The 21,651-nt window shown below is 44.8% G+C and overlaps 1 protein-coding gene across 2 annotated transcripts in view; it reads right to left on the bottom strand.

Moving 5' to 3' along the window:
• The window catches only part of LOC116615631 (WD repeat and FYVE domain-containing protein 3-like), an 83,674-nt gene that overhangs the window by 52,653 nt on the left and 9,370 nt on the right, over positions 1-21,651 (bottom strand). For both annotated transcript variants that reach the window (XR_007314089.1, XM_048733983.1), the window contains exons 9-30: positions 16,316-16,603; positions 15,729-15,893; positions 14,826-15,040; positions 13,286-14,658; positions 12,934-13,066; positions 12,417-12,552; positions 10,936-11,145; positions 10,293-10,535; positions 9,727-9,867; positions 8,904-9,206; positions 8,165-8,317; positions 7,243-7,316; positions 6,675-7,043; positions 6,105-6,322; positions 5,703-5,870; positions 5,016-5,191; positions 4,495-4,680; positions 3,435-3,626; positions 2,384-2,570; positions 1,708-1,773; positions 1,348-1,434; positions 659-868 (exon numbers count right to left, since the gene is read on the bottom strand). Coding sequence is in view for 1 of the 2 variants with exons in the window: in XM_048733983.1 (XP_048589940.1) it covers positions 659-868; positions 1,348-1,434; positions 1,708-1,773; positions 2,384-2,570; positions 3,435-3,626; positions 4,495-4,680; positions 5,016-5,191; positions 5,703-5,870; positions 6,105-6,322; positions 6,675-7,043; positions 7,243-7,316; positions 8,165-8,317; positions 8,904-9,206; positions 9,727-9,867; positions 10,293-10,535; positions 10,936-11,145; positions 12,417-12,552; positions 12,934-13,066; positions 13,286-14,658; positions 14,826-15,040; positions 15,729-15,893; positions 16,316-16,603 (5,293 nt within the window). In the remaining variant the exon portion in view is untranslated. The remainder of the gene's footprint in view (positions 1-658; positions 869-1,347; positions 1,435-1,707; positions 1,774-2,383; positions 2,571-3,434; positions 3,627-4,494; positions 4,681-5,015; positions 5,192-5,702; positions 5,871-6,104; positions 6,323-6,674; positions 7,044-7,242; positions 7,317-8,164; positions 8,318-8,903; positions 9,207-9,726; positions 9,868-10,292; positions 10,536-10,935; positions 11,146-12,416; positions 12,553-12,933; positions 13,067-13,285; positions 14,659-14,825; positions 15,041-15,728; positions 15,894-16,315; positions 16,604-21,651) is intronic.

The following is a 21,651-nucleotide window of genomic DNA, read 5'->3' as shown; positions in this document are numbered from 1 at the left end:
TTTCTTTTTATCCCCTATCTGCACGCTTTCAGATATTATTCCCATTACCGGTCTTGTTATTATAAAAGATTTTCCACAAGTTCACATTACACTTCACAAGATAAAAAAAAAATATGTTAGCACAAACAGTTATCAACAAGATAATTACCAGCTTCCTCCGAAGGCCAAATAAACAGTTTTCACCTGACATTTCACTCCAAGCCCGTTTTCTACCTCCCATTTATATCCATTTTCTAACTCCCATTTATATCCACAATCCTAATCTTAACACCCCCAAATGGAATACACCATATTATTTTATTACCCCACACAGCCACTGTTAAGCCCCGACGCCTTGGTACGAATACCGGATTAAAACCCAAAATTTTAAAACCACACCCAAGTGTGTTACACTTGTCTTGTTGTCCTTGTTGTCCTTGTTGATAATAGGCATACACTATGTACGAACCGTGGTTCCTCCAGCTAAAGTGCCAACAAATTTAAGACCTTTCTAAGACATTTAAGACCAAGATTTTCAAAATTTAGTAACAATGTGAACTTGCACAAACATTACACTTTGTCAGCAACATCCCAATAAACATCGCTAAAAGCGTAATATTTGTTTCTTCGCTTTTATCCTCTCTCTGTAGCCACGCCCATGTGAATTGTTTCGCCTTACCTGGTGGAAACTGAACGCTGTTGTCGCCCTCCTTGGTAGGTGTGCTGGAGCTTGGGACCTGGCTCCTGAAGGACCGTGACTTTTGTGTCCCCATAACAAGGAGCCAATGGCAAAGCCCCGCGATAAACTCTGGCTCATTATTACATGGTGCAAACACTAGCTTGTTGTTGGTGGTGAGTATGTGCAAGAACTCCAACAGGCTTGTTTGGTCTGATAAGATAATAGCACACATGTATGATACATTGGAAGTATCCTTTAAAGCACACGGCCTCACGGTTGAATAAGTAAGAAGTTAACTACCCTTGGACCTGCAATGATGTCGCGGATACTTTTAGAAAAACAAATCTGCTTAAGGCATGATAACCCTATATCAAAAATTCTAGGAAAAAAAATTGGATACGCGCTGTATAACATACTTAGGTGAAGCCACAATATCTCGAGTTCAGATAACTCAAGTTCCCACTTACTGCAAATAGCTTCGATATAGCATCATTCGTATTTGAATAATTCAAACTCAATAACCATCACTGGAATAATTGCAACTATTGGGGATATGCCTAGTTCGACTAAAGATAATTTATGTCCAACGTGCTGCACCAGTATGGGGCTTATCACGCTACCACGTTGTCGGTTTAACAGATGGAAGCATCCCTTTACTATATCATGGGGTTTGTAATCTGCTTGAATACCTGTAAGTCTTGCTAGAGGACGTGACAGCTGGTACAGAATTGTCCTGTTCAGCGAATGGTATATACTCTCCAAGGGCACGGACTGACCTGAAATAGTCACGCAACGTGTCATAGAATAGCTGGGATAGTCACGCAACATGTCACGGACTTTCCTAAAAATTAAGTCACACAACCTGTCGCAGACTGGCCTAAAAGGAATGTCACACATTTCATATAATGGCTTGAAACATGTCACACAACACGTTACAGACTAGCCTGAACGAAGTCACGTAATAGATTGGCCTGAAACACAATTCAATAACATGTCACAATGGTAAAAAAAGACATGCAAAAAAATGAATCCAGAAAAAAAAAACCAACCTTTAACGGCTTCGATGACACTTGTACTGAAGTTAAACACTGTTTTGTAGCCGTCTGTAAAGTTACCTGGAAAAAGAAAAAGTTGGGTTGCAAATAACATGGCTATTATAGACATTCAGTTTTTTTAAGACGAGGTATCACTTTATAAGGGGCACAAAATCAGGATCTCTTCCATATACGCCCCTCTTTCAATCTTAGAAGCGTGAATTAAAGAGCCCTATACAAGCACATAGCTGTTACTGTTTTCATTCCATTTTGGAAAAGATGAGAAAAAAATATCGAATTAATCTAAAAAAGTTTAAACTTCATTTATCAAATTATACAAAATCAATATAAAGGCTTTTCAAAACCGTGCCGATGGAAATGGATGCTTCCTCGCGCTTGGCGACTGACAGGGATTTTAACTGCAAGAAAAGGTTACAGCGACACACTCTTCCATGACCACCAAGGCATGAGAATCATAACTTTTAACACTCGATCCCCAAGGCTAGGACAATTCCACCAGTTTCCAAAGTACATCAAGTCATTTTGTTACAAAGCTGATTGACTAAGTAAAATGGTTTGTCGATCATAATCCTCGAACCATGAGTTGTCTAGATGATCTTGGTAAAGTATGTCGCACTAAAATCTGATATAATGAAAGTTCAACTTGTTGTATCGTAGTAACCAAACATACCAAGCCACAATTTATCCACCAATTTTGAAGCAAAAGCGAACACGTTAGCAACAATCTTGGAATGATTTCCCGCGCCGGCAGTAGGGTTGGTTAGCAGGTTTCCGCCTAACAGGTAGTCCATCTGCGCCTTGAGAACACGTGACTGGTACTCAGCTTGCTGGGGCTGGCTACACGTGGAGGGGTACGCCTACGTCACAAAGTGAAAGAGTGGCCGATTATACAGGTATTTTTATCAGGGTAAAGATAGGTTTTCACTGGGACGCAAGCCCAACGCATGTTAGTTTGCAATTCTCACAGTAGAACGAGCGGAAGTATTTACAATACAGATGGAAATAACGAAAATCGCTCCTCTCCCTGATAATAGGGACCTTAAGCAAGAACGACGGCAACGGCTAGGACAACGAGATCGAAAATGATGTGTTCGCGCTTTGCAATCAATTATAATTTAATTGCAATGGAATTAGCGAAACATTATAGTCAGAGATAGATAAAAATAAACTAAGCACATTATTTCTACAGTAGGAAATGTGGTCATAGGAGTTTACACGGCAAACGTCCGCGTCCTCAATTGACCGTGAAAGTAGGAGTTTTCACGTCGTGGTTTAATGGAAAACGGCTGAAATGTATCAGATAGAATGCATTTTCACGTGCTGCTATTGAATTCTGAATCAAATCCCATTGTTTTTTTTTTTTTTGCCGTCGTCGTCCACGTTGCCGTCGTCGTTGCTTAAGGTCCCTAATAAAGCACTGGCGGCGGTGGGAGCGATAATAACTTCTCTTTTGATTATACATTTGACTAGAAAAAAAAAAAAGAAGAGGACTGATATTTTAAAAGAAACTGGTTGACCGTCTAAACGTATAGTTATCAACTCGCTATATGTGGAACTGCGATTGTCAACGCGTTGACGTAACTAATCTTGATCGGTCTTAAATGTCCGAGTGCTGCTAGAGCCTTCTCGGTTTTTCCAATATGGAGTACAGCAGAAGTCTACTTGATGCCATATTGAAAATTACCCAGAAAACCCAGAGGTCGCTCGAGGTTGCCACCTACCTCGAGGACATTATCGATGACGGCCTGCCCCTTGCTGGCAGGCGTGCAAGTGAGGCCATCCGTCATGACGACTCGCAGGAAGTCAAAGATGCACTCGTACGCCAAATGGGTGATGAGAAGAGTGTTGTCCGCCACAGGTACCCCAGCGGAAGACTCATCCTCTTTGTCTTCCTTATCGCTGTCAGATGTGGACTACACAAAGTACAAGAAGGGATATCATAGCGGCGAGGTGTGAACTATACAAAGTACAACATGTCAAGGAGGGATGTCACAGCGGTTAGGTCTGGACTATACAAAGTACAACATGTCAAGAAGGGATATCATAGCGGCGAGGTGTGAACTATACAAAGTACAACATGTCAAGGATGGATGTCACAGCGGTTGGGTCTGGACTATACAAAGTACAACATGTCAAGGAGGGATATCATAGCGGCGAGGTGTGAACTATACAAAGTACAACATGTCAAGGATGGATGTCACAGCGGTTAGGTCTGGACTATACAAAGTACAACATGTCAAGGAGGGATATCATAGCGGCGAGGTGTGAACTATACAAAGTACAACATGTCAAGAAGGGATATCATAGCGGCGAGGTGTGAACTATACAAAGTACAACATGTCAAGGATGGATGTCACAGCGGTTGGGTCTGGACTATACAAAGTACAACATGTCAAGGAGGGATATCATAGCGGCGAGGTGTGAACTATACAAAGTACAACATGTCAAGGATGGATGTCACAGCGGTTAGGTCTGGACTATACAAAGTACAACATGTCAAGGAGGGATATCATAGCGGCGAGGTGTGAACTATACAAAGTACAACATGTCAAGGATGGATGTCACAGCGGTTAGGTCTGGACTATACAAAGTACAACATGTCAAGGAGGGATGTCACAGCGGTTAGGTCTGGACTATACAAAGTACAACATGCCAAGAAGGGATTTCAGAAATATCAGAGCTGTGAGGTGTCAGATGAGCACTATATAAAAAACAACACACCAAGAAGAGATTATCATTAATTACAAATCGATACAGCATATTAACCATAAAAGGTCTAACCTCTTTGCGACTGCGCAGCTGCCTTCTTCGCTTAGGAAATAACACAGCCACTAGACTTTCCAGGAATTCGTGACCTGTGCAGATGGCGCCAAACTGCTGCACATTGTTGTACAGGAAAAGCAGAAACTGGATCAGGGTCACTGGATACTCCCGGAGCCAAGATCCCTCTTCAGTGTCTTCCCAAGCCTACGACAGGTCCCGTAAAGGTTAATTTGAGAAAAGCGCGCTTGCTTTTTCGGTCATGACGGTAGGCTAGCATTTCCTTGTCCCTTGATTTTTCAAGTCACTCAATAGAGGGAAATAAAGCAGGATGAGTGAAGGGAAGAAGAATTCACAGATCCAAAATCCTGATACGGAAGGTTCAAACACCAATGAGAAACGGTGGCTCTCAAGCTACACCTCCCGCTATGTATTAAATTGTGATTCCATTTCTCCCTTTGGGATGGGGCACCCTTTTCCAACCTCTTCGAGAAATCCAGAATCTGCTCTTTTTACCCCTGATACTAGTGAGAGCATCTCACCTCATTGACCATAGCCTTCGCCATGGACAGAAGGACAGACGCCGCCTCTGAGCAGTAGATGGTGTACTTTGCCGGGTCACGTGGGCTAGGGGGCGTGGTCTTCACGCCCGCACACGAACTGGACCAGAACACGGAGTACAAATTGTGCCAGTCGAACTGCGCACCCGCGTACACTTCTAAAGGACAGACAGCAGGACATGAGTCAAGGGCTTATTGCTGCATTGATGCCAGTTGGGTTACTAAAAAATAGGCCCGTAAATGCTTTCATGTAGCTACTTAAAAGGGGGCAGACTGCTGCACTAAAACTCACAATGAAATGCGCTTATACAATACCAAACATGTTCTAAGCGCTCCACGTTTAAAATCCTATACATATTAAGAATGGGCCATCCTGGAGCTGATGTGTAACCAAGTGATCAAGTGTAACTTACAAGACATAGGGTAACCAAGTGATCAGGTGTGACTTTGACACAGGGTAACCAAGTGATCAAGTGTAACTTACCAGACACAAAGTAAACAAGTGATCAAGTGTAACTTACCAGACACAGGGTAACCAAGTGATCAAGTGTAACTTACCAGACACAGGGTAACCAAGTGATCAAGTGTGACTTACCAGACACAGGGTAACCAAGTGATCAAGTGTAACTTACCAGACACAGGGTAACCAAGTGATCAAGTGTGACTTACCAGACACAGGGTGACCAAGCAGCAGGGCTATCAACAGGTGGTAAATCTCTGGGATATCCACGTGACGAGGTAGCAAGTTGCATAACACGAGGAAGCCTGGAATGTTGCTGATCTCTTTGCAGATTTCGTACTTCTCATTTCCGTCAGACACGGCCCCCACATTGAACCCTGGGAAAAAAAGACACCAGGTACTTTAAAAAAGACAACAATTTTTACGACGCAACATAACATACTAGACATCGTTTTGATTTCCCAAATTTTGCAAATCTCGAAAAATTCGCAAAATCAAATAAACAGGGCAAAGCAACAATAGCAAAGGAGTGGTTGATTGACACTCTTTAATATCTAAGAAGTCTGAATGAATCAATACATTTGATCCTGTAGCCTAGGCCTTTTTCTTACCAGCTACTTGGTAAGTGGTCTTCATAAGCATGATATCCGTGCCTGCGAGCCATCCCCCGTTGAACGCCCCCTCTCTGAATCTCTCCAGGGCGGGGCCACTGCCCAGAAGGGTAACCAGGATGCGCGTGGCGCGGACCACTGTGCTGTTGTGCAGGTGGGGTTGCAGGAAAAGCATGAGCCAGTCAAAGCCAAGCGTTTCCTGGAGGGCGTCCGCGAACCTTGAAACAAACAGGAATTAGGGTCGCTAATGGGCACATTTTCGGGGGGACGATGTTAACAATCTCTTGATTCGAATTGCGTGACAATCTTGTTTTATTCTTCTAGGGAGTTTGCTTCGTGACTTTTAAATAACCAAATTAACGCATTTCAAGGATGTCTACATTAAAACGAGGAAAAAAGTACACGTTAGCCTGAGTACAGGCCATTTTATGATGGAAGGAAAAATAAAACTACCTGCATATCGCTACCAGGTATATACTTCGTAAGGACAAAGTCTCGTGTTTGCGTGCAAATCACATTGACAAAACAAAACGGCCTATAGCATAATAAAAATTGCACGTCTCGGTATACCTGTGGTCTAGTGATCCCCCTTCGCCGTACACAAGGCATAGTACAAGCTCAAGCAGCACATTCCTTAGGCTGATTCGTCGGGGGGAGGGTCCGTCCAAACTACCATCCGACTCATCCTCCTCGTCACTAGGTTTTGCGCCGTCAATTATGACGTTATTCTCGTTGACGTGGAGGGGGGGTAGGGTGGAGGCAAGGAATTGGCCGAACCGCAAGAGGTTCTTTGTCTCATTGACGTTACTAAGTAACACGGAAAGCACGCTGGCTATAGTGTGCGCGGTCGCATCTGTGACGCTATCATCTTGGAGGGCGAAAAGGAGCTTGGGTACCAGTCCTAAACGGTGCATGAGATCAGCGTTGTCCTGGGACTCACTAAAGGAGAAAATTTCAAGGGGAAGTTCATTAAAAAAAACATGCTCTTTAACATTAAAAGTAAATGATATGCTCGATCAGAACTAGCTGCGATAAAAAAAGGAAACAAATTCTCGTAATTAATAGTTTGGTAATTCAATTTGTTAGGAGAAGGTAAAAGTTGATCATCCAAGAAGCAGACGAGATATAATTGACTTACTTTCCTGGTCCGAGAAGCTCAAGGAAGTGCGAGTAGAGGGAACGCTCAAGGTCAGCCGGGGCGTCATGCCAAACCTGAACAATATTACGCCAGATGTCATAACCCAGGACAAAAACCCTGAACAATATTACGCCAGACGTCATAATCCAGGACAAGAATCCTGAACAATATTACGCCAGATGTTATAACCCAGGACAAGAATCCTGAACAATATTACGCCAGATGTCATAACCCATGACAAAAACCCTGAACAATATTACGCCAGATGTCATAACCCAGGACAAAAACCCTGAACAATATTACGCCAGAAGTCATAACCCAGGACAAAAACCCTGAACAATATTACGCCAGATGTCATGATCCAGGACAAAAACCCTGAACAATATTACGCCAGATGTCATAACCCAGGACAAAAACCCTGAACAATATTACGCCCGATGTCATAATCCAGGACAAGAATCCTGAACAATATTACGCCAGATGTTATAACCCAGGACAAGAATCCTGAACAATATTACGCCAGATGTTATAACCCAGGACAAGAATCCTGAACAATATTACGCCAGATGTCATAACCCAGGACAAAAATCCTGTACAATATTACGCCAGATGTCATAATCCAGGACAAAAATCCTGAACAATATTACGCCAGAAAAAATAAATTAATTTAGCAGGAACAGAGAATAGTATCGTTACAGTATATCGAGCCGGGTCATCATGCAAATCAGACAAAGTAAGGCGAGATGTCATAAACCACTACTTTAATATATCAATATGATGGGGGAAGAAAATGACATTGTTATATCGAGCCGGGACATCATGTCAAACCTACTCATAATTTTGGATTTTGAATTCTTGGATTAACTTTTCGAGATCCCTAAGGGTTGAGCACGGTAGCGCGCGTCACACATTAAGAACGTACCTCAAGGTCACAGAGCAGATCCCTGAAGGCGATTCTGTTGGGGATGATAGAAGACTCGCGGTCGCTGTCCACCGTACCAACCAATGCAAAGGTCAGGTGGAGGATGTGAGTGTTCAGCAAGTATTGCTTCTTGCGAAGGAGGAACGCTAGAATCTGGAAAGAGAAATGTGAAATATCAGTCCCAAGTAGTTTAATAAATCGCTATGTGTGTCCAAAAAGTGTTTTTTTACAATTGGGGAAACTTAAAATCTAAAGAGAAATGTGAAATATCATTTCCAAGATACGGTTGCGATCATCGTCAGGGTCGCAGTCATCACGATCGCGGTTGTCGTCACGATCGCGGTCATCGTGACGGTTGTCTTCACGGTTGCGATATCGTCGGGGTCGCAGTCGTCACGATCACGGTTGTCGTCACGGTCGCAGTCATCCTCCCGGTTGTCTGCACGCCCGCGGGTATGGTAAAGTTCGAAGTCGTCACGATCACGGTTGTCGTCACGGTTGCTGTCATCGTCACGGTTGTCTTCACGGTTGCGATATCGTCAGGGTCGCAGTCGTCACGATCGCGGTTGTCGTCACGGTAGCGGTCATCGTCACGATTGTCTGCACGTTCGCGGGTATCGTAAGGTTCGAAGTCGTCACGATCACGGTTGTCGTCACGGTCGCAGTCATCGTCAGGGTGGTAGTCTTCATGATCGCGATTGTCGTCACAGTTGCATTATGGTCATGATTCTCCTCTTACCTGGTAACCTCTCGTTCTCTCCATGTCTCTCCTCGCCGCCGGGTTACTCCTTAGAACACAGCTCAGCGCCTTGACAGATGCGTACAGTACATCCACGTCCTTCGCCATGGCGATGAGTCCCAGTAGACACGACACACCCCCTATGCACTCCATAAGCTTGGTCACGGGGCTGGGGCAGAAGGAGCGTACCCCGGAGCATCCGATAATGACAGCGCCTATCGTGCGGGAGGGCCCCAAGAGGTGTGCGGCGGTGTTGTGGATGAGGCGCACGGGCGTGGTGTTCTCGGTGGTCGACAGGCCGAGCTAGAGAATGATAACGTTTTGTCAATAATTCCACAGGGGGTGAGTGAAAAAAGGTTGTGTTATACCTCACATTTGATTCATTGTACGGTGGCAAACTTTACAACCACTTTTGGAGCGGAGATTGTATTCATTTCAAAGCTCCGTGGACTTTAATCATCTGAATTCTACGCACAAACCATTGAGGTGAGTCTCGCCGCCATTTCTAGAAAAACCCCAATAATCACACTAGCCTAATGTTTAGTGATTAGAAAGAAATAAGGTAAAATTTTGCCTCCATCTTAAGTCAGGGAAGTTATCCATGATGGCTAATTTAAAAACCAGAGGCTCTTAAATGAATCCCAGCAAAGAGAAGGCGGAATAGACACCGCTTTCTTTTCTTTTAAACTAAGGGGGGGGGGGGGGGATTTAACGCAGACTTTCAGCCTCTGGATGGCAATGATGGCTCACTTGACATCTAAAACTCTCCTACAGGTCTTACATGTTCAGCAAGGGAATAAATAAAGTCGCTTCTGCCTCTTACCTCTCTGCTGATAGCACGCGTGTCTGGCCGGCGGAAGTGCTTGCGCATCTTGGCCATGGTAAGGACTGATTGCGCATGCGCATGGACACCAAACATGACCTTGTCTTCAGAGACGAGTGGGTCCGCATTTTCCAGAGCATACTGTGGGAAGAAATTAATAAGATTCAAGGTGATCAGGTCAAGGCATAGGGCGCCTCAGGCAGCCACCAAACGACTCATGTCTGACCACGAAACACAGCTTTGATTGTTGGTTTTTTAAAAAGAAGGAAAACCACTTTGAAATCAGGGCTCTTTCTAAATTTTAAATATTGGTCAATGGGGAACTTGCGCTAAGAAGTCATGTGCGCCCGTCACACCAGAGAACGAGGAAAAAATTAAATCTCCAGATGAAACAAAATCGTTTCTGAAAACAAATTCTTACTTTTTTCGCAAGCGCTGAATAAAATGCTTATTGTTGCTGTTATTTTGCCGCTAAAATCCTAAACTTCTTATTTTCTATTTCAACAGCTATACTGCTGTACTTCGAGGATCGGTCATCATTCATTTTTTTGTTGTTGTTTACTTACCACAGAGTCGCCCTCTAGACAAGGTGACTGGAAGCTACCCACGTAATTAGGGCCCAGGAGGAACATTTTCATGGCGGTCCTTGCAGTGAGGGGCTCTTCAATGAGGTGTGCAGGGCCTAGTCTCCATAGCAACCGTGAGCAGCGCCTTTTGCTAGGTGGTGTACCGATGTACCCAAACAAGTAGGAGGAGACCACAGTGCTGGCATTTTCTTGTGAAGGCAGACCCCCCTGGATGTACTTCAACTACACAAATAAACAGATCTGCTAGAATGAAATTAAGGGGGTGGAATGAAAGGCATACTTACAGATTACAAGGTATAAATCAGCACAAGGTTGAAAAGGTATGTTGAACGCCTTTTTAACACAGAGTATTTCGTGCAATTACATCACACCTACACTACACCATGCCTATGCAGAACATCTAGTTTTTCTACAGGTTGTCTTGAAATTTCTTTATGCCATAACAGATAACAGTTCTGTCAAAGTGCAATTAAGGGGGTATGTGAAGGCAGACCGCCATGAATGCACTTCGACTATACTGATAAACAGTTAAAAGTCATTTTCGGGGCTTAGAGTAAGCTTTTTTAAAGGCGCATGTGTGTGTCTGATGTAAAGTTTTAGTTTTGTGACAACCTATAATCACCTTGTTGGTTGCCACATGTTGTCCGTCCACGAACAGAGTAGCTGTACTGTTTCTTATGAGCGCCTTGTTGAGCACCAGTACCATATGGTGCCAACGGCCCTCCTCCAGTAATAGGTCGCTAAGGAACCGTGCCTCTGTATGCTCACGTTCCCGTCGGGGGTGGTCTGCGTCACCATCCATGTCATCGCTAGCTGTGTCATCAGTGCAGATCTGAATAACAACACAAACGTGACTTCAGAATTACATTTTGTTGCTTTCACGTAATGTTCTTATGAAAACCCAAATTTGTTCAGAAAATAAAAATAATGTCAATTACGCCACCATTTTAGCTGCCACACAAGAATCCATTTCCATCGGCTAATTCAAACAAGTGACTGAGATACTTATAACCAAATATCGGTAATATTAAACTTCAATCGTGGGAGGCTATTTGAAGCTTCTTTCAAATAAACCTATAGAATTTCACTTGTAAACAATAATAAGGGAGTGGTTGATCGGCTTTCTCTAATAGGTTCGCTGTGAGTCCGAATTTTCATAAAGTCTTCATTTTTTTTTCTTTCCAGGAAAGACTTATTCTGAGTTACGAACTGCTTGGGAAATTCATATAAATCGTATTTTTTTTTTTTTAAATCAGACTGACAAAATTCTACATGCATTTCAAAAAGCACACATTCAAAATACTTGCTGACTTAAGAATTGTAATTGATGCTGAGCTTGGCATATAAAATTCCATTTAAAAGAAAATGGATTTCAATGTTAAGAATTAAGAATGAGATTTACAACAAAAGTTTTACAGTATTACGTAAAGAACTGCATTCGTATGAATGCCTCTGTTACAAAACCTTTGGTCCCAGCTTTCATTCAAGGGCACTAGCTCTTTACACATGAGCGACCTCAGTTCTGATCACGTGTTCTAGGGTAGTAGCATTCGACCAATAAGCGACCACAGTTGTGATCACGTGTTCTATGGTACTAGCATTCGACCAATAAGCGACCACAGTTGTGATCACGTGTTCTAGGGTACTAGCATTCGACCAATAAGCGACCACAGTTGTGATCACGTGTTCTAGGGTACTAGCTCTCGACCAGTAAGCGACCACAGTTGTGATCACGTGTTCTAGGGTACTAGCATTCGACCAATAAGCGACCACAGTTGTGATCATATGTTCTAGGGTACTAGCACTCGACCAATAAGCGACCACAGTTGTGATCACGTGTTCTAGGCTACTAGCATTCGACCAATAAGCGACCACAGTTGTGATCATGTGTTCTAGGGTACTAGCACTCGACCAATAAGCGACAAAAGTTGTGATCACGTGTTCTAGGGTACTAGCATTCGACCAAAAAGAGACCACAGTTGTGATCAAGTGTTCAAGGGTACAAGCATTCCACCAATAAGCGACCACAGTTGTGATCACGTGTTCAAGGGTACTAGCTAGTTTCAACCAATGACCGACCACAGTTGTGAACACGTGACATACCACAAGCATCTTGTCTTTGGCAGAGATGGTGACGCTAAGACACGGAGAGGCCTGACTCTTCCCTTCAGATGTGCGGAACTGCCGCGCTACAGTCAGCAGACGTACCGGGTGGGGGTCATCTGTCACCCTGCTATACCTGAAAAACAGGTTTGATGAGCAAGTCAGACTGGGATTCGTAATTCCATAATGTAGGGAAAACTCATAAAGCCAGATTTCCTCACACGATTTTGGGGCCTATCTTGAGTAAGTGTATTTTGTATCTTCCCGCTTCTTAAACAGCTTGTTAGTGCTATGACCGTCAATTAGCCAGCGAAATTGTTAGGTCAGCGTATCATTATTCAAATCCATCGACTTGCCATTGAATAAAGTTTTGTTTTTCGCGATAAAATTATTTTCTCCAATATACATTTTTCCAATACAGTACTAATAGAACCACTAATAGTAGCCTTGGGCTGCCTGTTCAACGCGAATTGCTCTGGTGTACCCTAACGCTCTATTCTCGACCCTCATAACTCACCTATCAATGCAGATCCACGTGGCAAACGTCAATCCTGCTTGTGGGGGGAAAACCCTCTCTCCAGTCCCAACACCAGGCACAGAGCCAACTACAGCCACAGGAGTCCCAACAACTGTACTGACGGAGGGACTCGCTACAACAAACACGTATTGCTATCAGCTTTACATCTATCGTTATCACAACCATCATCAACCAGATTATACTTGAAAATCTCATTGATCTCGATTAACCGAAGGGGATGTGACTCGGTATTCTTTGGGGTGTAAAATGGCAAAGATATGGTAATGGTAATCTTTAATGTTCAAATAAGCTTAATACTGGAGAGGGAAAAACATTGAAATATAGTTCTTACCTAAAGCCTGAGGCGCTATGGCAGGCAGGAACAAACAGCCGAACCCATCCTTACTCATGTCAAACTCCACAAATGCGGGTGAATAGGACACCCCATGTGCACGAGCATCACGGGGAGTTGTCATGGAAACCAGACACTTGACACGTGTGAGGGGTACCGGTTGTGGGGGCGGGACTGCTGGGGGATCCTCCTCCCCATCCTCCTCCTCCACCCCCTCCCCCTCGGCGTTCCTTGTAAGTGGTGCGCTCATTTCGGTGTTTGTGTCTGGGTTGATTTCCGTACTGGTCTCGCTGTACTCGGTATCCTCGTCATCTTGAGCGATATGCATGCTGTGAACAATGTCTTCTACGCTCATTTCCGTGGCTTTCTGATAGGCATCACGTCTTTCCTCTGCATCCATATCTGCCGAGTTGCTGGAAGCAATGCTTCCCTGGGAGGACCTCCTTGGTGAAAGAGTATTTTCTCTGACTGAATCCGCATCATAATCATTGTCTGTCAAACTCTCCAACAATCCCGAAGTCCTTGTTGAGTCTAGTTCCTGATTTTCCGACTCTTCCTCATCCTCAGTATTAGACTTCCCAGCTGCGACATCGCTAGTAACATCTACAATCACCATGTCATCACCTTGGTCTATACTAGACACTTCCTGCTCAGAATCCCCCACGGTATCGATATCCACCCCGTCCACAACGGTAGTGGGAGCTGCCTCCTGGGAGAAGCACGATGCAACCATACCACCGTAAAGCTCCGCAGGCTCAAATGCATCATTCCTAGGGAGAGGTTTACGCCTCTTATGTCTAGGCGGTGGTGTGGGTAAAATTTCTCCATCTTCGTTTAGTTCCTCCAGTTTCACATCCTTGGGCTGTGTTCCCACCTCAGCAGGCGCATCCTCGCTAATCGACTCCTTGGACGTCTCCCCGTCCTCTGATGCTGGATTATCTTCAGAAACTGGAGTTTCATCCGCAACGATTTCAAACCCTGGCTCATTCTCGCTGTCCGAGCACTCTCCTGAGCTTGACCCTGATTCCGAGCTTGGCTGCATCATGCTCATCATGACATCCCTGAAGCTAATGTTACCCTTCTGCGAGTCAAGAGTCTCAACCCTGGAGTCCCCGCGGCTACGCCCTGACACGTCAGACACCTTCCTCGCCACAGCATCCGATAGTTTCCGAAGACTGGCATCTGAGAGTTTTCGGAAGTCGGTGGTATCAGAGTCAGTGGGGTCTGCACTGGGAGATTCTCCCTCTTCTGTTGACGCCCCCAGCTCTTCTAGTGATCGCTGCTTGGAGGTGTGACTGGAGTCCGATGAGTCCTGCTCTGGCAGAGGCTCAAGTGGTTTGCAGAGAAGGGGGTTGCCAAGGCGAAGAAAGTCCCTAAAGTTAAGAAAAATGTTTATGTTTGCATTGTGTTAACATGAGAACATAAGGGTGTGGTTTCTATAAAATCTACAATTCATTGCTTTGACTTTGTTAATTACTAGCAGGATTTCTCGATCAAGACAAGGTAGACCAATACTTTGTTTCGAATTAACACAGTATACCTTAGGACTGTTGGTGTTAGTGCCTGAGACGCCAGCCTCTCGAACATCCTCTGCAGAGGAGGATTGAGAGGGTGGTTCTCGTCCACAAAGGCGGCCTCGCACCGCTGCAGGAGCTGCTGAGGAAGACCCGCCTGACACATGACTTGCTGGTTATGCTCTGAGCGCAGCAGGCTCTGCAAGCGGCCCAACCAGAAGCGCTGAAGGTCAAGGACATCCTGGAAGGCAGACACACAAGAAATATTAAGGAACTACGCGTTCTGAACGACGGACTGCCATATGATCAGAGGGTGGGCACAATACATAAACATTAAGAAAATATTGCGGGACACAGCCACGCCCCTACTGGTCATTTCCTCATAAATTTCTGAAAATATTGGGGGCTCCACCCCCTGCTACGGCCCTGAGGATGAAACATAGTTTTATATTCCACCTGGATAATCACTGACAATGCCTGAAGTCTATGATTAAGATATGAAAAAAGCGGGGCCTGAGGAGTAATGAGGGAGAAACAACTGCAAACTTGTGCGCATTCATCGCCGTGACTAAGAGAAGATATACAATATACATACGAAGAGGTACAAGAATCGCAAAACGTAGATACACGCCTGCATTAGAAGGAAGAAGCATCATAATTCGTCTATTATCTTGGCTAACCCCAGTGAGAATAGAGAAATATAGCAAAGTGGTTGATTTTCAATCACTGTAAGCCTTGATTTTGCCGCGAGCAACTAAAAGTGTTTGAACGGACGGTTGGATAAATTATCTAGACAAATTAAAAGGCAAAATACATATCACAGTTTTCCCATCTTTGGACTTAACGAATTCGAAATAAAAGTTACTTGAATAACCGCCAAAAACAACAAATTTGCATTGGAAGAAAAAGAACAAAAGAAAATTGTGTACCTCAGAAGGAGCAGAATCGTCGTCATCTTTCGGGTCTTGGCACACAGCTGGTAGTAGGTCCACCACAGCAGTGATCGCCCCCGCATGGTAGATGGACAAGATAGACGAGCCGTAATGAGGCACTGCGAGGCCATTAACTTGGTCTGTTGGGCCGTAATTCCCTGCCTGGAAATAAAACACAAAGTTACCGCAAATTATAGAAAAAACGAATTTTTCGTGGTTATAGTTGACTCAATAATCCACCATAAAGGAGGCAAAGGCTTGGCCTTTTAAGGCACAATGAGACATTGTGTTCCTCTAATCCACGAGTCTGATAATATTGAGAGATTTCCAGCCCTAAGCATGGCTTATAGAACTACCAGCAAAGAAGATGTGAACAGAAGAGCTGAACTACAAAGACAGGAGCAAATTACAGCCGGTGTAATGCCAAACTGCATTACCAGCTTAGGGCAATATAGCCACTGCGTGAAAGCTGTTTTCCTACCTTTAACCCAAACGAACCCATAGCTACATCAAACAGACACTTTAACATATAATTCGCTGCAAAATAGCAAAATAATAGCCACTGTTGAAAGCTGTTTTCCTACCTTTAACCCAAACGAATCCGTAGCCATCTCAAACAGACACTTAAACATCTCATTCGCAGCATAAAGCACTGACGAAGAATCCAAATCAGGGTCACCCAGCACCTCCCCCATGACTGAGGACCGCACCGAGTCGCTGCTTGGAGTCGGGGTGAGAGGGGGGTGGGAGGAGCTGGACGTCAAGTGGCGGTAATCAAGGGCGTGGTCACCGGTGTTAGGAGGGAGGGTCTGCGTCGACAAGGAGTAGCAGCCTAGGAGTCGTATGGTATCAGCGAGACCTCGGAATCGGACCTGAAGAAACATGAGTATCAGTACATACACAAATAAAAATGCTATTGAGAAGTAGCTTGCTGAATATTCAAGGTCCGTTCACTGTATCTGTAATTTGTATAAATAAATAAATACAAAAAGCCCAATTGTGTTCGTGAACCAGAAGAATGAATACAATACACCAAAAACTGGAATTCTACTCTGCCAGAGTTGAATTTCAGTTTTTGGTGTATTGTAATTTGTATAAGATACAAGAACGTGTAAAGTCAGCTGCAGACAAGAACGTATAAAGTAAGCTGCGTGCAAGGAGTGTAAAGTCGGCTGTAGACAAGTATGTGTAAAGTCGGCTGTAGACAAGTATGTGTAAAGTCGACTGCAGACAAGGAGTGTAAAGTCGACTGCAGACAAGGAGTGTAAAGTCGACTGCAGACAAGGAGTGTAAAGTCGGCTGCAGACAAGGAGTGTAAAGTCGGCTGCAGACAAGGAGTGTAAAGTCGACAGCAGACAAGGAGTGTAAAGTCGACTGCAGACAAGGAGTGTAAAGTCGGCTGTAGACAAGTATGTGTAAAGACGACTACAGACAAGTACAGTGTAAGTATAAAGTCAGCTGCAGACAAGGAGTGTAAAGTCGGCTGCAGACAAGGAATGTAAAGTCGGCTGTAGACAAGTATGTGTAAAGCCGACTGCAGTCAAGGAGTGTAAAGTCGACTGCAGTCAAGGAGTGTAAAGTCGGCTGCAGACAAGGAGTGTAAAGTCGGCTGCACACAAGGAGTATAAAGTCGGCTGCAGACAAGGAATGTAAAGTCGACTGCAGACAAGGAGTGTAAAGTCGGCTGTAGACAAGGAGTGTAAAGTCGGCTGCAGACAAGGAGTGTAAAGTCGGCTGCAGACAAGGAATGTAAAGTCGGCTGTAGACAAGTATGTGTAAAGTCGGCTACAGACAAGTACAGTGTAAGTATAAAGTCAGCTGCAGACAAGGAGAGTAAAGTCGGCTGCAGACAAGGAGTGTAAAGTCGGCTGCAGACATGAAGTGTAAAGTCGGCTGCAGTCAAGGAATGTAAAGTCAGCTGCAGACAAGGAGTGTAAAGTCAGCTGCAGACAAGGAGTGTAAAGTCGGCTGCAGACAAGGAATGTAAAGTCAGCTGCATACAAGGAATGTAAAGTCGGCTGCAGACAAGGAGTGTAAAGTCGGCTGCAGACAAGGAGTGTAAAGTCAGCTTTAGACAAGGAGTGTTAAGTCGGCTGCAGACAAGGAGTGTAAAGTCAGCTGCACACAAGGAATGTAAAGTCGGCTGTAGACAAGTATGTGTAAAGTCGACTACAGACAAGTACAGTGTAAGTATAAAGTCGGCTGCAGACAAGGAATGTAAAGTCGGCTGCAGACAAGGAGTGTGAAGTCGGCTGCAGACAAGGAGTATAAAGTCGGCTGCAGACAAGGAGTGTAAAGTCGGCTGCAGACAGGGAGTGTAAAGTCGGCTGCAGACAAGGAGTGTAAAGTCGGCTGCAGACAAGGAGTGTAAAGTCAGCTGCAGACAAGGAATGTAAAGTCAGCTGCAGACAAGGAGTGTAAAGTCGGCTGCAGACAAGGAGTGTGAAGTCAGCTGCAGACAAGGAATGTAAAGTCAGCTGCAGACAAGTATGTGTAAAGTTGACTGCAGTCAAGGAGTGTAAAGTCAGCTGCAGACAAGGAGTGTAAAGTCGGCTGTAGACAAGTATGTGCAAAGCCGACTGCAGACAAGGAGTGTAAAGTCAGCTGCAGACAAGGAGTGTAAAGTCAGCTGCAGACAAGTATGTGTAAAGTCGACTGCAGTCAAGGAGTGTAATGTCAGCTGCAGACAAGGAGTGTAAAGTCGGCTGCAGACAAGGAGTGTAAAGTCAGCTGCAGACAAGGAAGGTAAAGTCAGCTGCAGACAAGGAGTGTAAAGTCAGCTGCAGACAAGGAATGTAAAGTCGGCTGCAGACAAGGAATGTAAAGTCGGCTGCAGACAAGGAGTGTAAAGTCAGCTGCAGACAAGGAGTGTAAAGTCGGCTGCAGACAAGGAGTATAAAGTCGGCTGCAGACAAGGAGTGTAAAGTCGGCTGCAGACAAGGAGTGTAAAGTCGGATGTAGACAAGTATCTGTAAAGTCGGCTGCAGACAAGGAATGTAAAGTCGGCTGCAGACAAGGAGTATAAAGTCAGCTGCAGACAAGGAGTGTAAAGTCAGCTGCAGACAAGGAGTGTAAAGTCGGCTGCAGACAAGGAGTGTAAAGTCGGATGTAGACAAGTATGTGTAAAGTCGACTACAGACAAGTACAGTGTAAGTATAAAGTCAGCTGCAGACAAGGAGTGTAAAGTCGGCTGCATACAAGGATTATAAAGTCGGCTGCAGACAAGGAGTGTAAAGTCGGCTGCAGACAAGGAATGTAAAGTCAGCTGCATACAAGGAATGTAAAGTCGGCTGCAGACAAGGAGTGTAAAGTCGGCTGCAGACAAGGAGTGTAAAGTCGGCTGCAGACAAGGAATGTAAAGTCAGCTGCATACAAGGAATGTAAAGTCGGCTGCAGACAAGAAGTATAAAGTCGGCTGCATACAAGGAGTATAAAGTCGGCTGCAGACAAGGAGTGTAAAGTCGGCTGCAGACAAGGAGTGTAAAGTCAGCTGCAGACAAGGAGTGTAAAGTCGGCTGTAGACAAGTATGTGTAAAGCCGACTGCAGACAAGGAGTGTAAAGTCAGCTGCAGACAAGGAGTGTAAAGTCAGCTGCAGACAAGTATGTGTAAAGTCGACTGCAGTCAAGGAGTGTAAAGTCAGCTGCAGACAAGGAGTGTAAAGTCGGCTGCAGACAAGGAGTGTAAAGTCAGCTGCAGACAAGGAGTGTAAAGTCGGCTGCAGACAAGGAGTGTAAAGTCAGCTGCAGACAAGGAGTGTAAAGTCAGCTGCAGACAAGGAGTGTAAAGTCAGCTGCAGACAAGGAATGTAAAGTCGGCTGCAGACAAGGAGTGTAAAGTCGGCTGCAGACAAGGAGTATAAAGTCAGCTGCAGACAAGGAATGTAAAGTCGGCTGCAGACAAGGAGTGTAAAGTCAGCTGCAGACAAGGAGTGTAAAGTCGGCTGCAGACAAGGAGTATAAAGTCGGCTGCAGACAAGGAGTGTAAAGTCGGCTGCAGACAAGGAGTGTAAAGTCGGATGTAGACAAGTATCTGTAAAGTCGGCTGCAGACAAGGAATGTAAAGTCGGCTGCAGACAAGGAGTATAAAGTCAGCTGCAGACAAGGAGTGTAAAGTCGGCTGCAGACAAGGAGTGTAAAGTCGGATGTAGACAAGTATGTGTAAAGTCGACTACAGACAAGTACAGTGTAAGTATAAAGTCAGCTGCAGACAAGGAGTGTAAAGTCGGCTGCATACAAGGAGTATAAAGTCGGCTGCAGACAAGGAGTGTAAAGTCGGCTGCAGACAAGGAATGTAAAGTCAGCTGCATACAAGGAATGTAAAGTCGGCTGCAGACAAGAAGTGTAAAGTCGGCTGCAGACAAGGAGTGTAAAGTCGGCTGCAGACAAGGAATGTAAAGTCAGCTGCATACAAGGAATGTAAAGTCGGCTGCAGACAAGGAGTATAAAGTCGGCTGCATACAAGGAGTTTTAAGTCGGCTGCAGACAAGGAGTGTAAAGTCGGCTGCAGACAAGGAGTGTAAAGTCGGCTGCAGACAAGGAATGTAAAGTCGGCTGCAGACAAGGAATGTAAAGTCGGCTGCATACAAGGAGTGTAAAGTCGGCTGCAGACAAGTACAGTGTAAGTATAAATACGACTGCAGACAAGGAGTGTAAAGTCGGATGTAGACAAGTATGTGTAAAGTCGACTACAGACAAGTACAGTGTAAGTATAACGTCAGCTGCAGACAAGGAGAGTAAAGTCAGCTGCAGACAAGGAGTGTAAAGTCGGCTGCAGACAAGGAGTGTGAAGTCAGCTGCAGACAAGGAATGTAAAGTCAGCTGCAGACAAGTATGTGTAAAGTCGACTGCAGTCAAGGAGTGTAAAGTCAGCTGCAGACAAGGAGTGTAAAGTCGGCTGTAGACAAGTATGTGTAAAGCCGACTGCAGACAAGGAGTGTAAAGTCAGCTGCAGACAAGGAGTGTAAAGTCGGCTGCAGACAAGGAGTATAAAGTCGGCTGCAGACAAGGAGTGTAAAGTCAGCTGCAGACAAGGAGTGTAAAGTCAGCTGCATACAAGGAATGTAAAGTCGGCTGCAGACAAGGAGTGTAAAGTCGGCTGTAGACAAGGAATGTAAAGTCAGCTGCAGACAAGGAGTGTAAAGTCAGCTGCAGACAAGGAGTGTAAAGTCAGCTGCAGACAAGGAGTGTAAAGTCAGCTGCAGACAAGGAATGTAAAGTCAGCTGCAGACAAGGAGTGTAAAGTCAGCTGCAGACAAGGAGTGTAAAGTCAGCTGCAGACAAGGAATGTAAAGTCAGCTGCAGACAAGGAATGTAAAGTCAGCTGCAGACAAGGAGTGTAAAGTCAGCTGCAGACAAGGAGTGTAAAGTCAGCTGCAGACAAGGAGTGTAAAGTCGGCTGCAGACAAGGAGTGTAAAGTCAGCTGCAGACAAGGAGTGTAAAGTCGGCTGCAGACAAGGAGTGTAAAGTCAGCTGCAGACAAGGAATGTAAAGTCGGCTGCAGACAAGGAGAGTAAAGTCAGCTGCAGACAAGGAGTGTAAAGTCGGCTGCAGACAAGGAATGTAAAGTTGGCTGCAGACAAGGAGTGTAAAGTCAGCTGCAGACAAGGAATGTAAAGTCAGCTGTAGACAAGGAATGTAAAGTCGGCTGCAGACAAGGAGTGTAAAGTCGGCTGTAGACAAGGAATGTAAAGTCGGCTGCATACAAGGAATGTAAAGTCGGCTGCAGACAAGGAGTGTAAAGTCGGCTGCAGACAAGTACAGTGTAAGTTTAAATACGACTGCAGACAAGGAGTGTAAAGTAGGATGTAGACAAGTATGTGTAAAGTCGACTACAGACAAGTACAGTGTAAGTATAACGTCAGCTGCAGACAAGGAGAGTAAAGTCGGCTGCAGACAAGGAGTGTAAAGTCGGCTGCATA

This window comes from Nematostella vectensis, chromosome 11 (genome assembly GCF_932526225.1).
Source record: "Nematostella vectensis chromosome 11, jaNemVect1.1, whole genome shotgun sequence".
NCBI classification, from domain to species: Eukaryota; Metazoa; Cnidaria; class Anthozoa; order Actiniaria; family Edwardsiidae; genus Nematostella; species Nematostella vectensis.
Note: the sequence above shows the minus strand (reverse complement) of the source record. Positions and strands in the feature narration are given on the sequence as shown.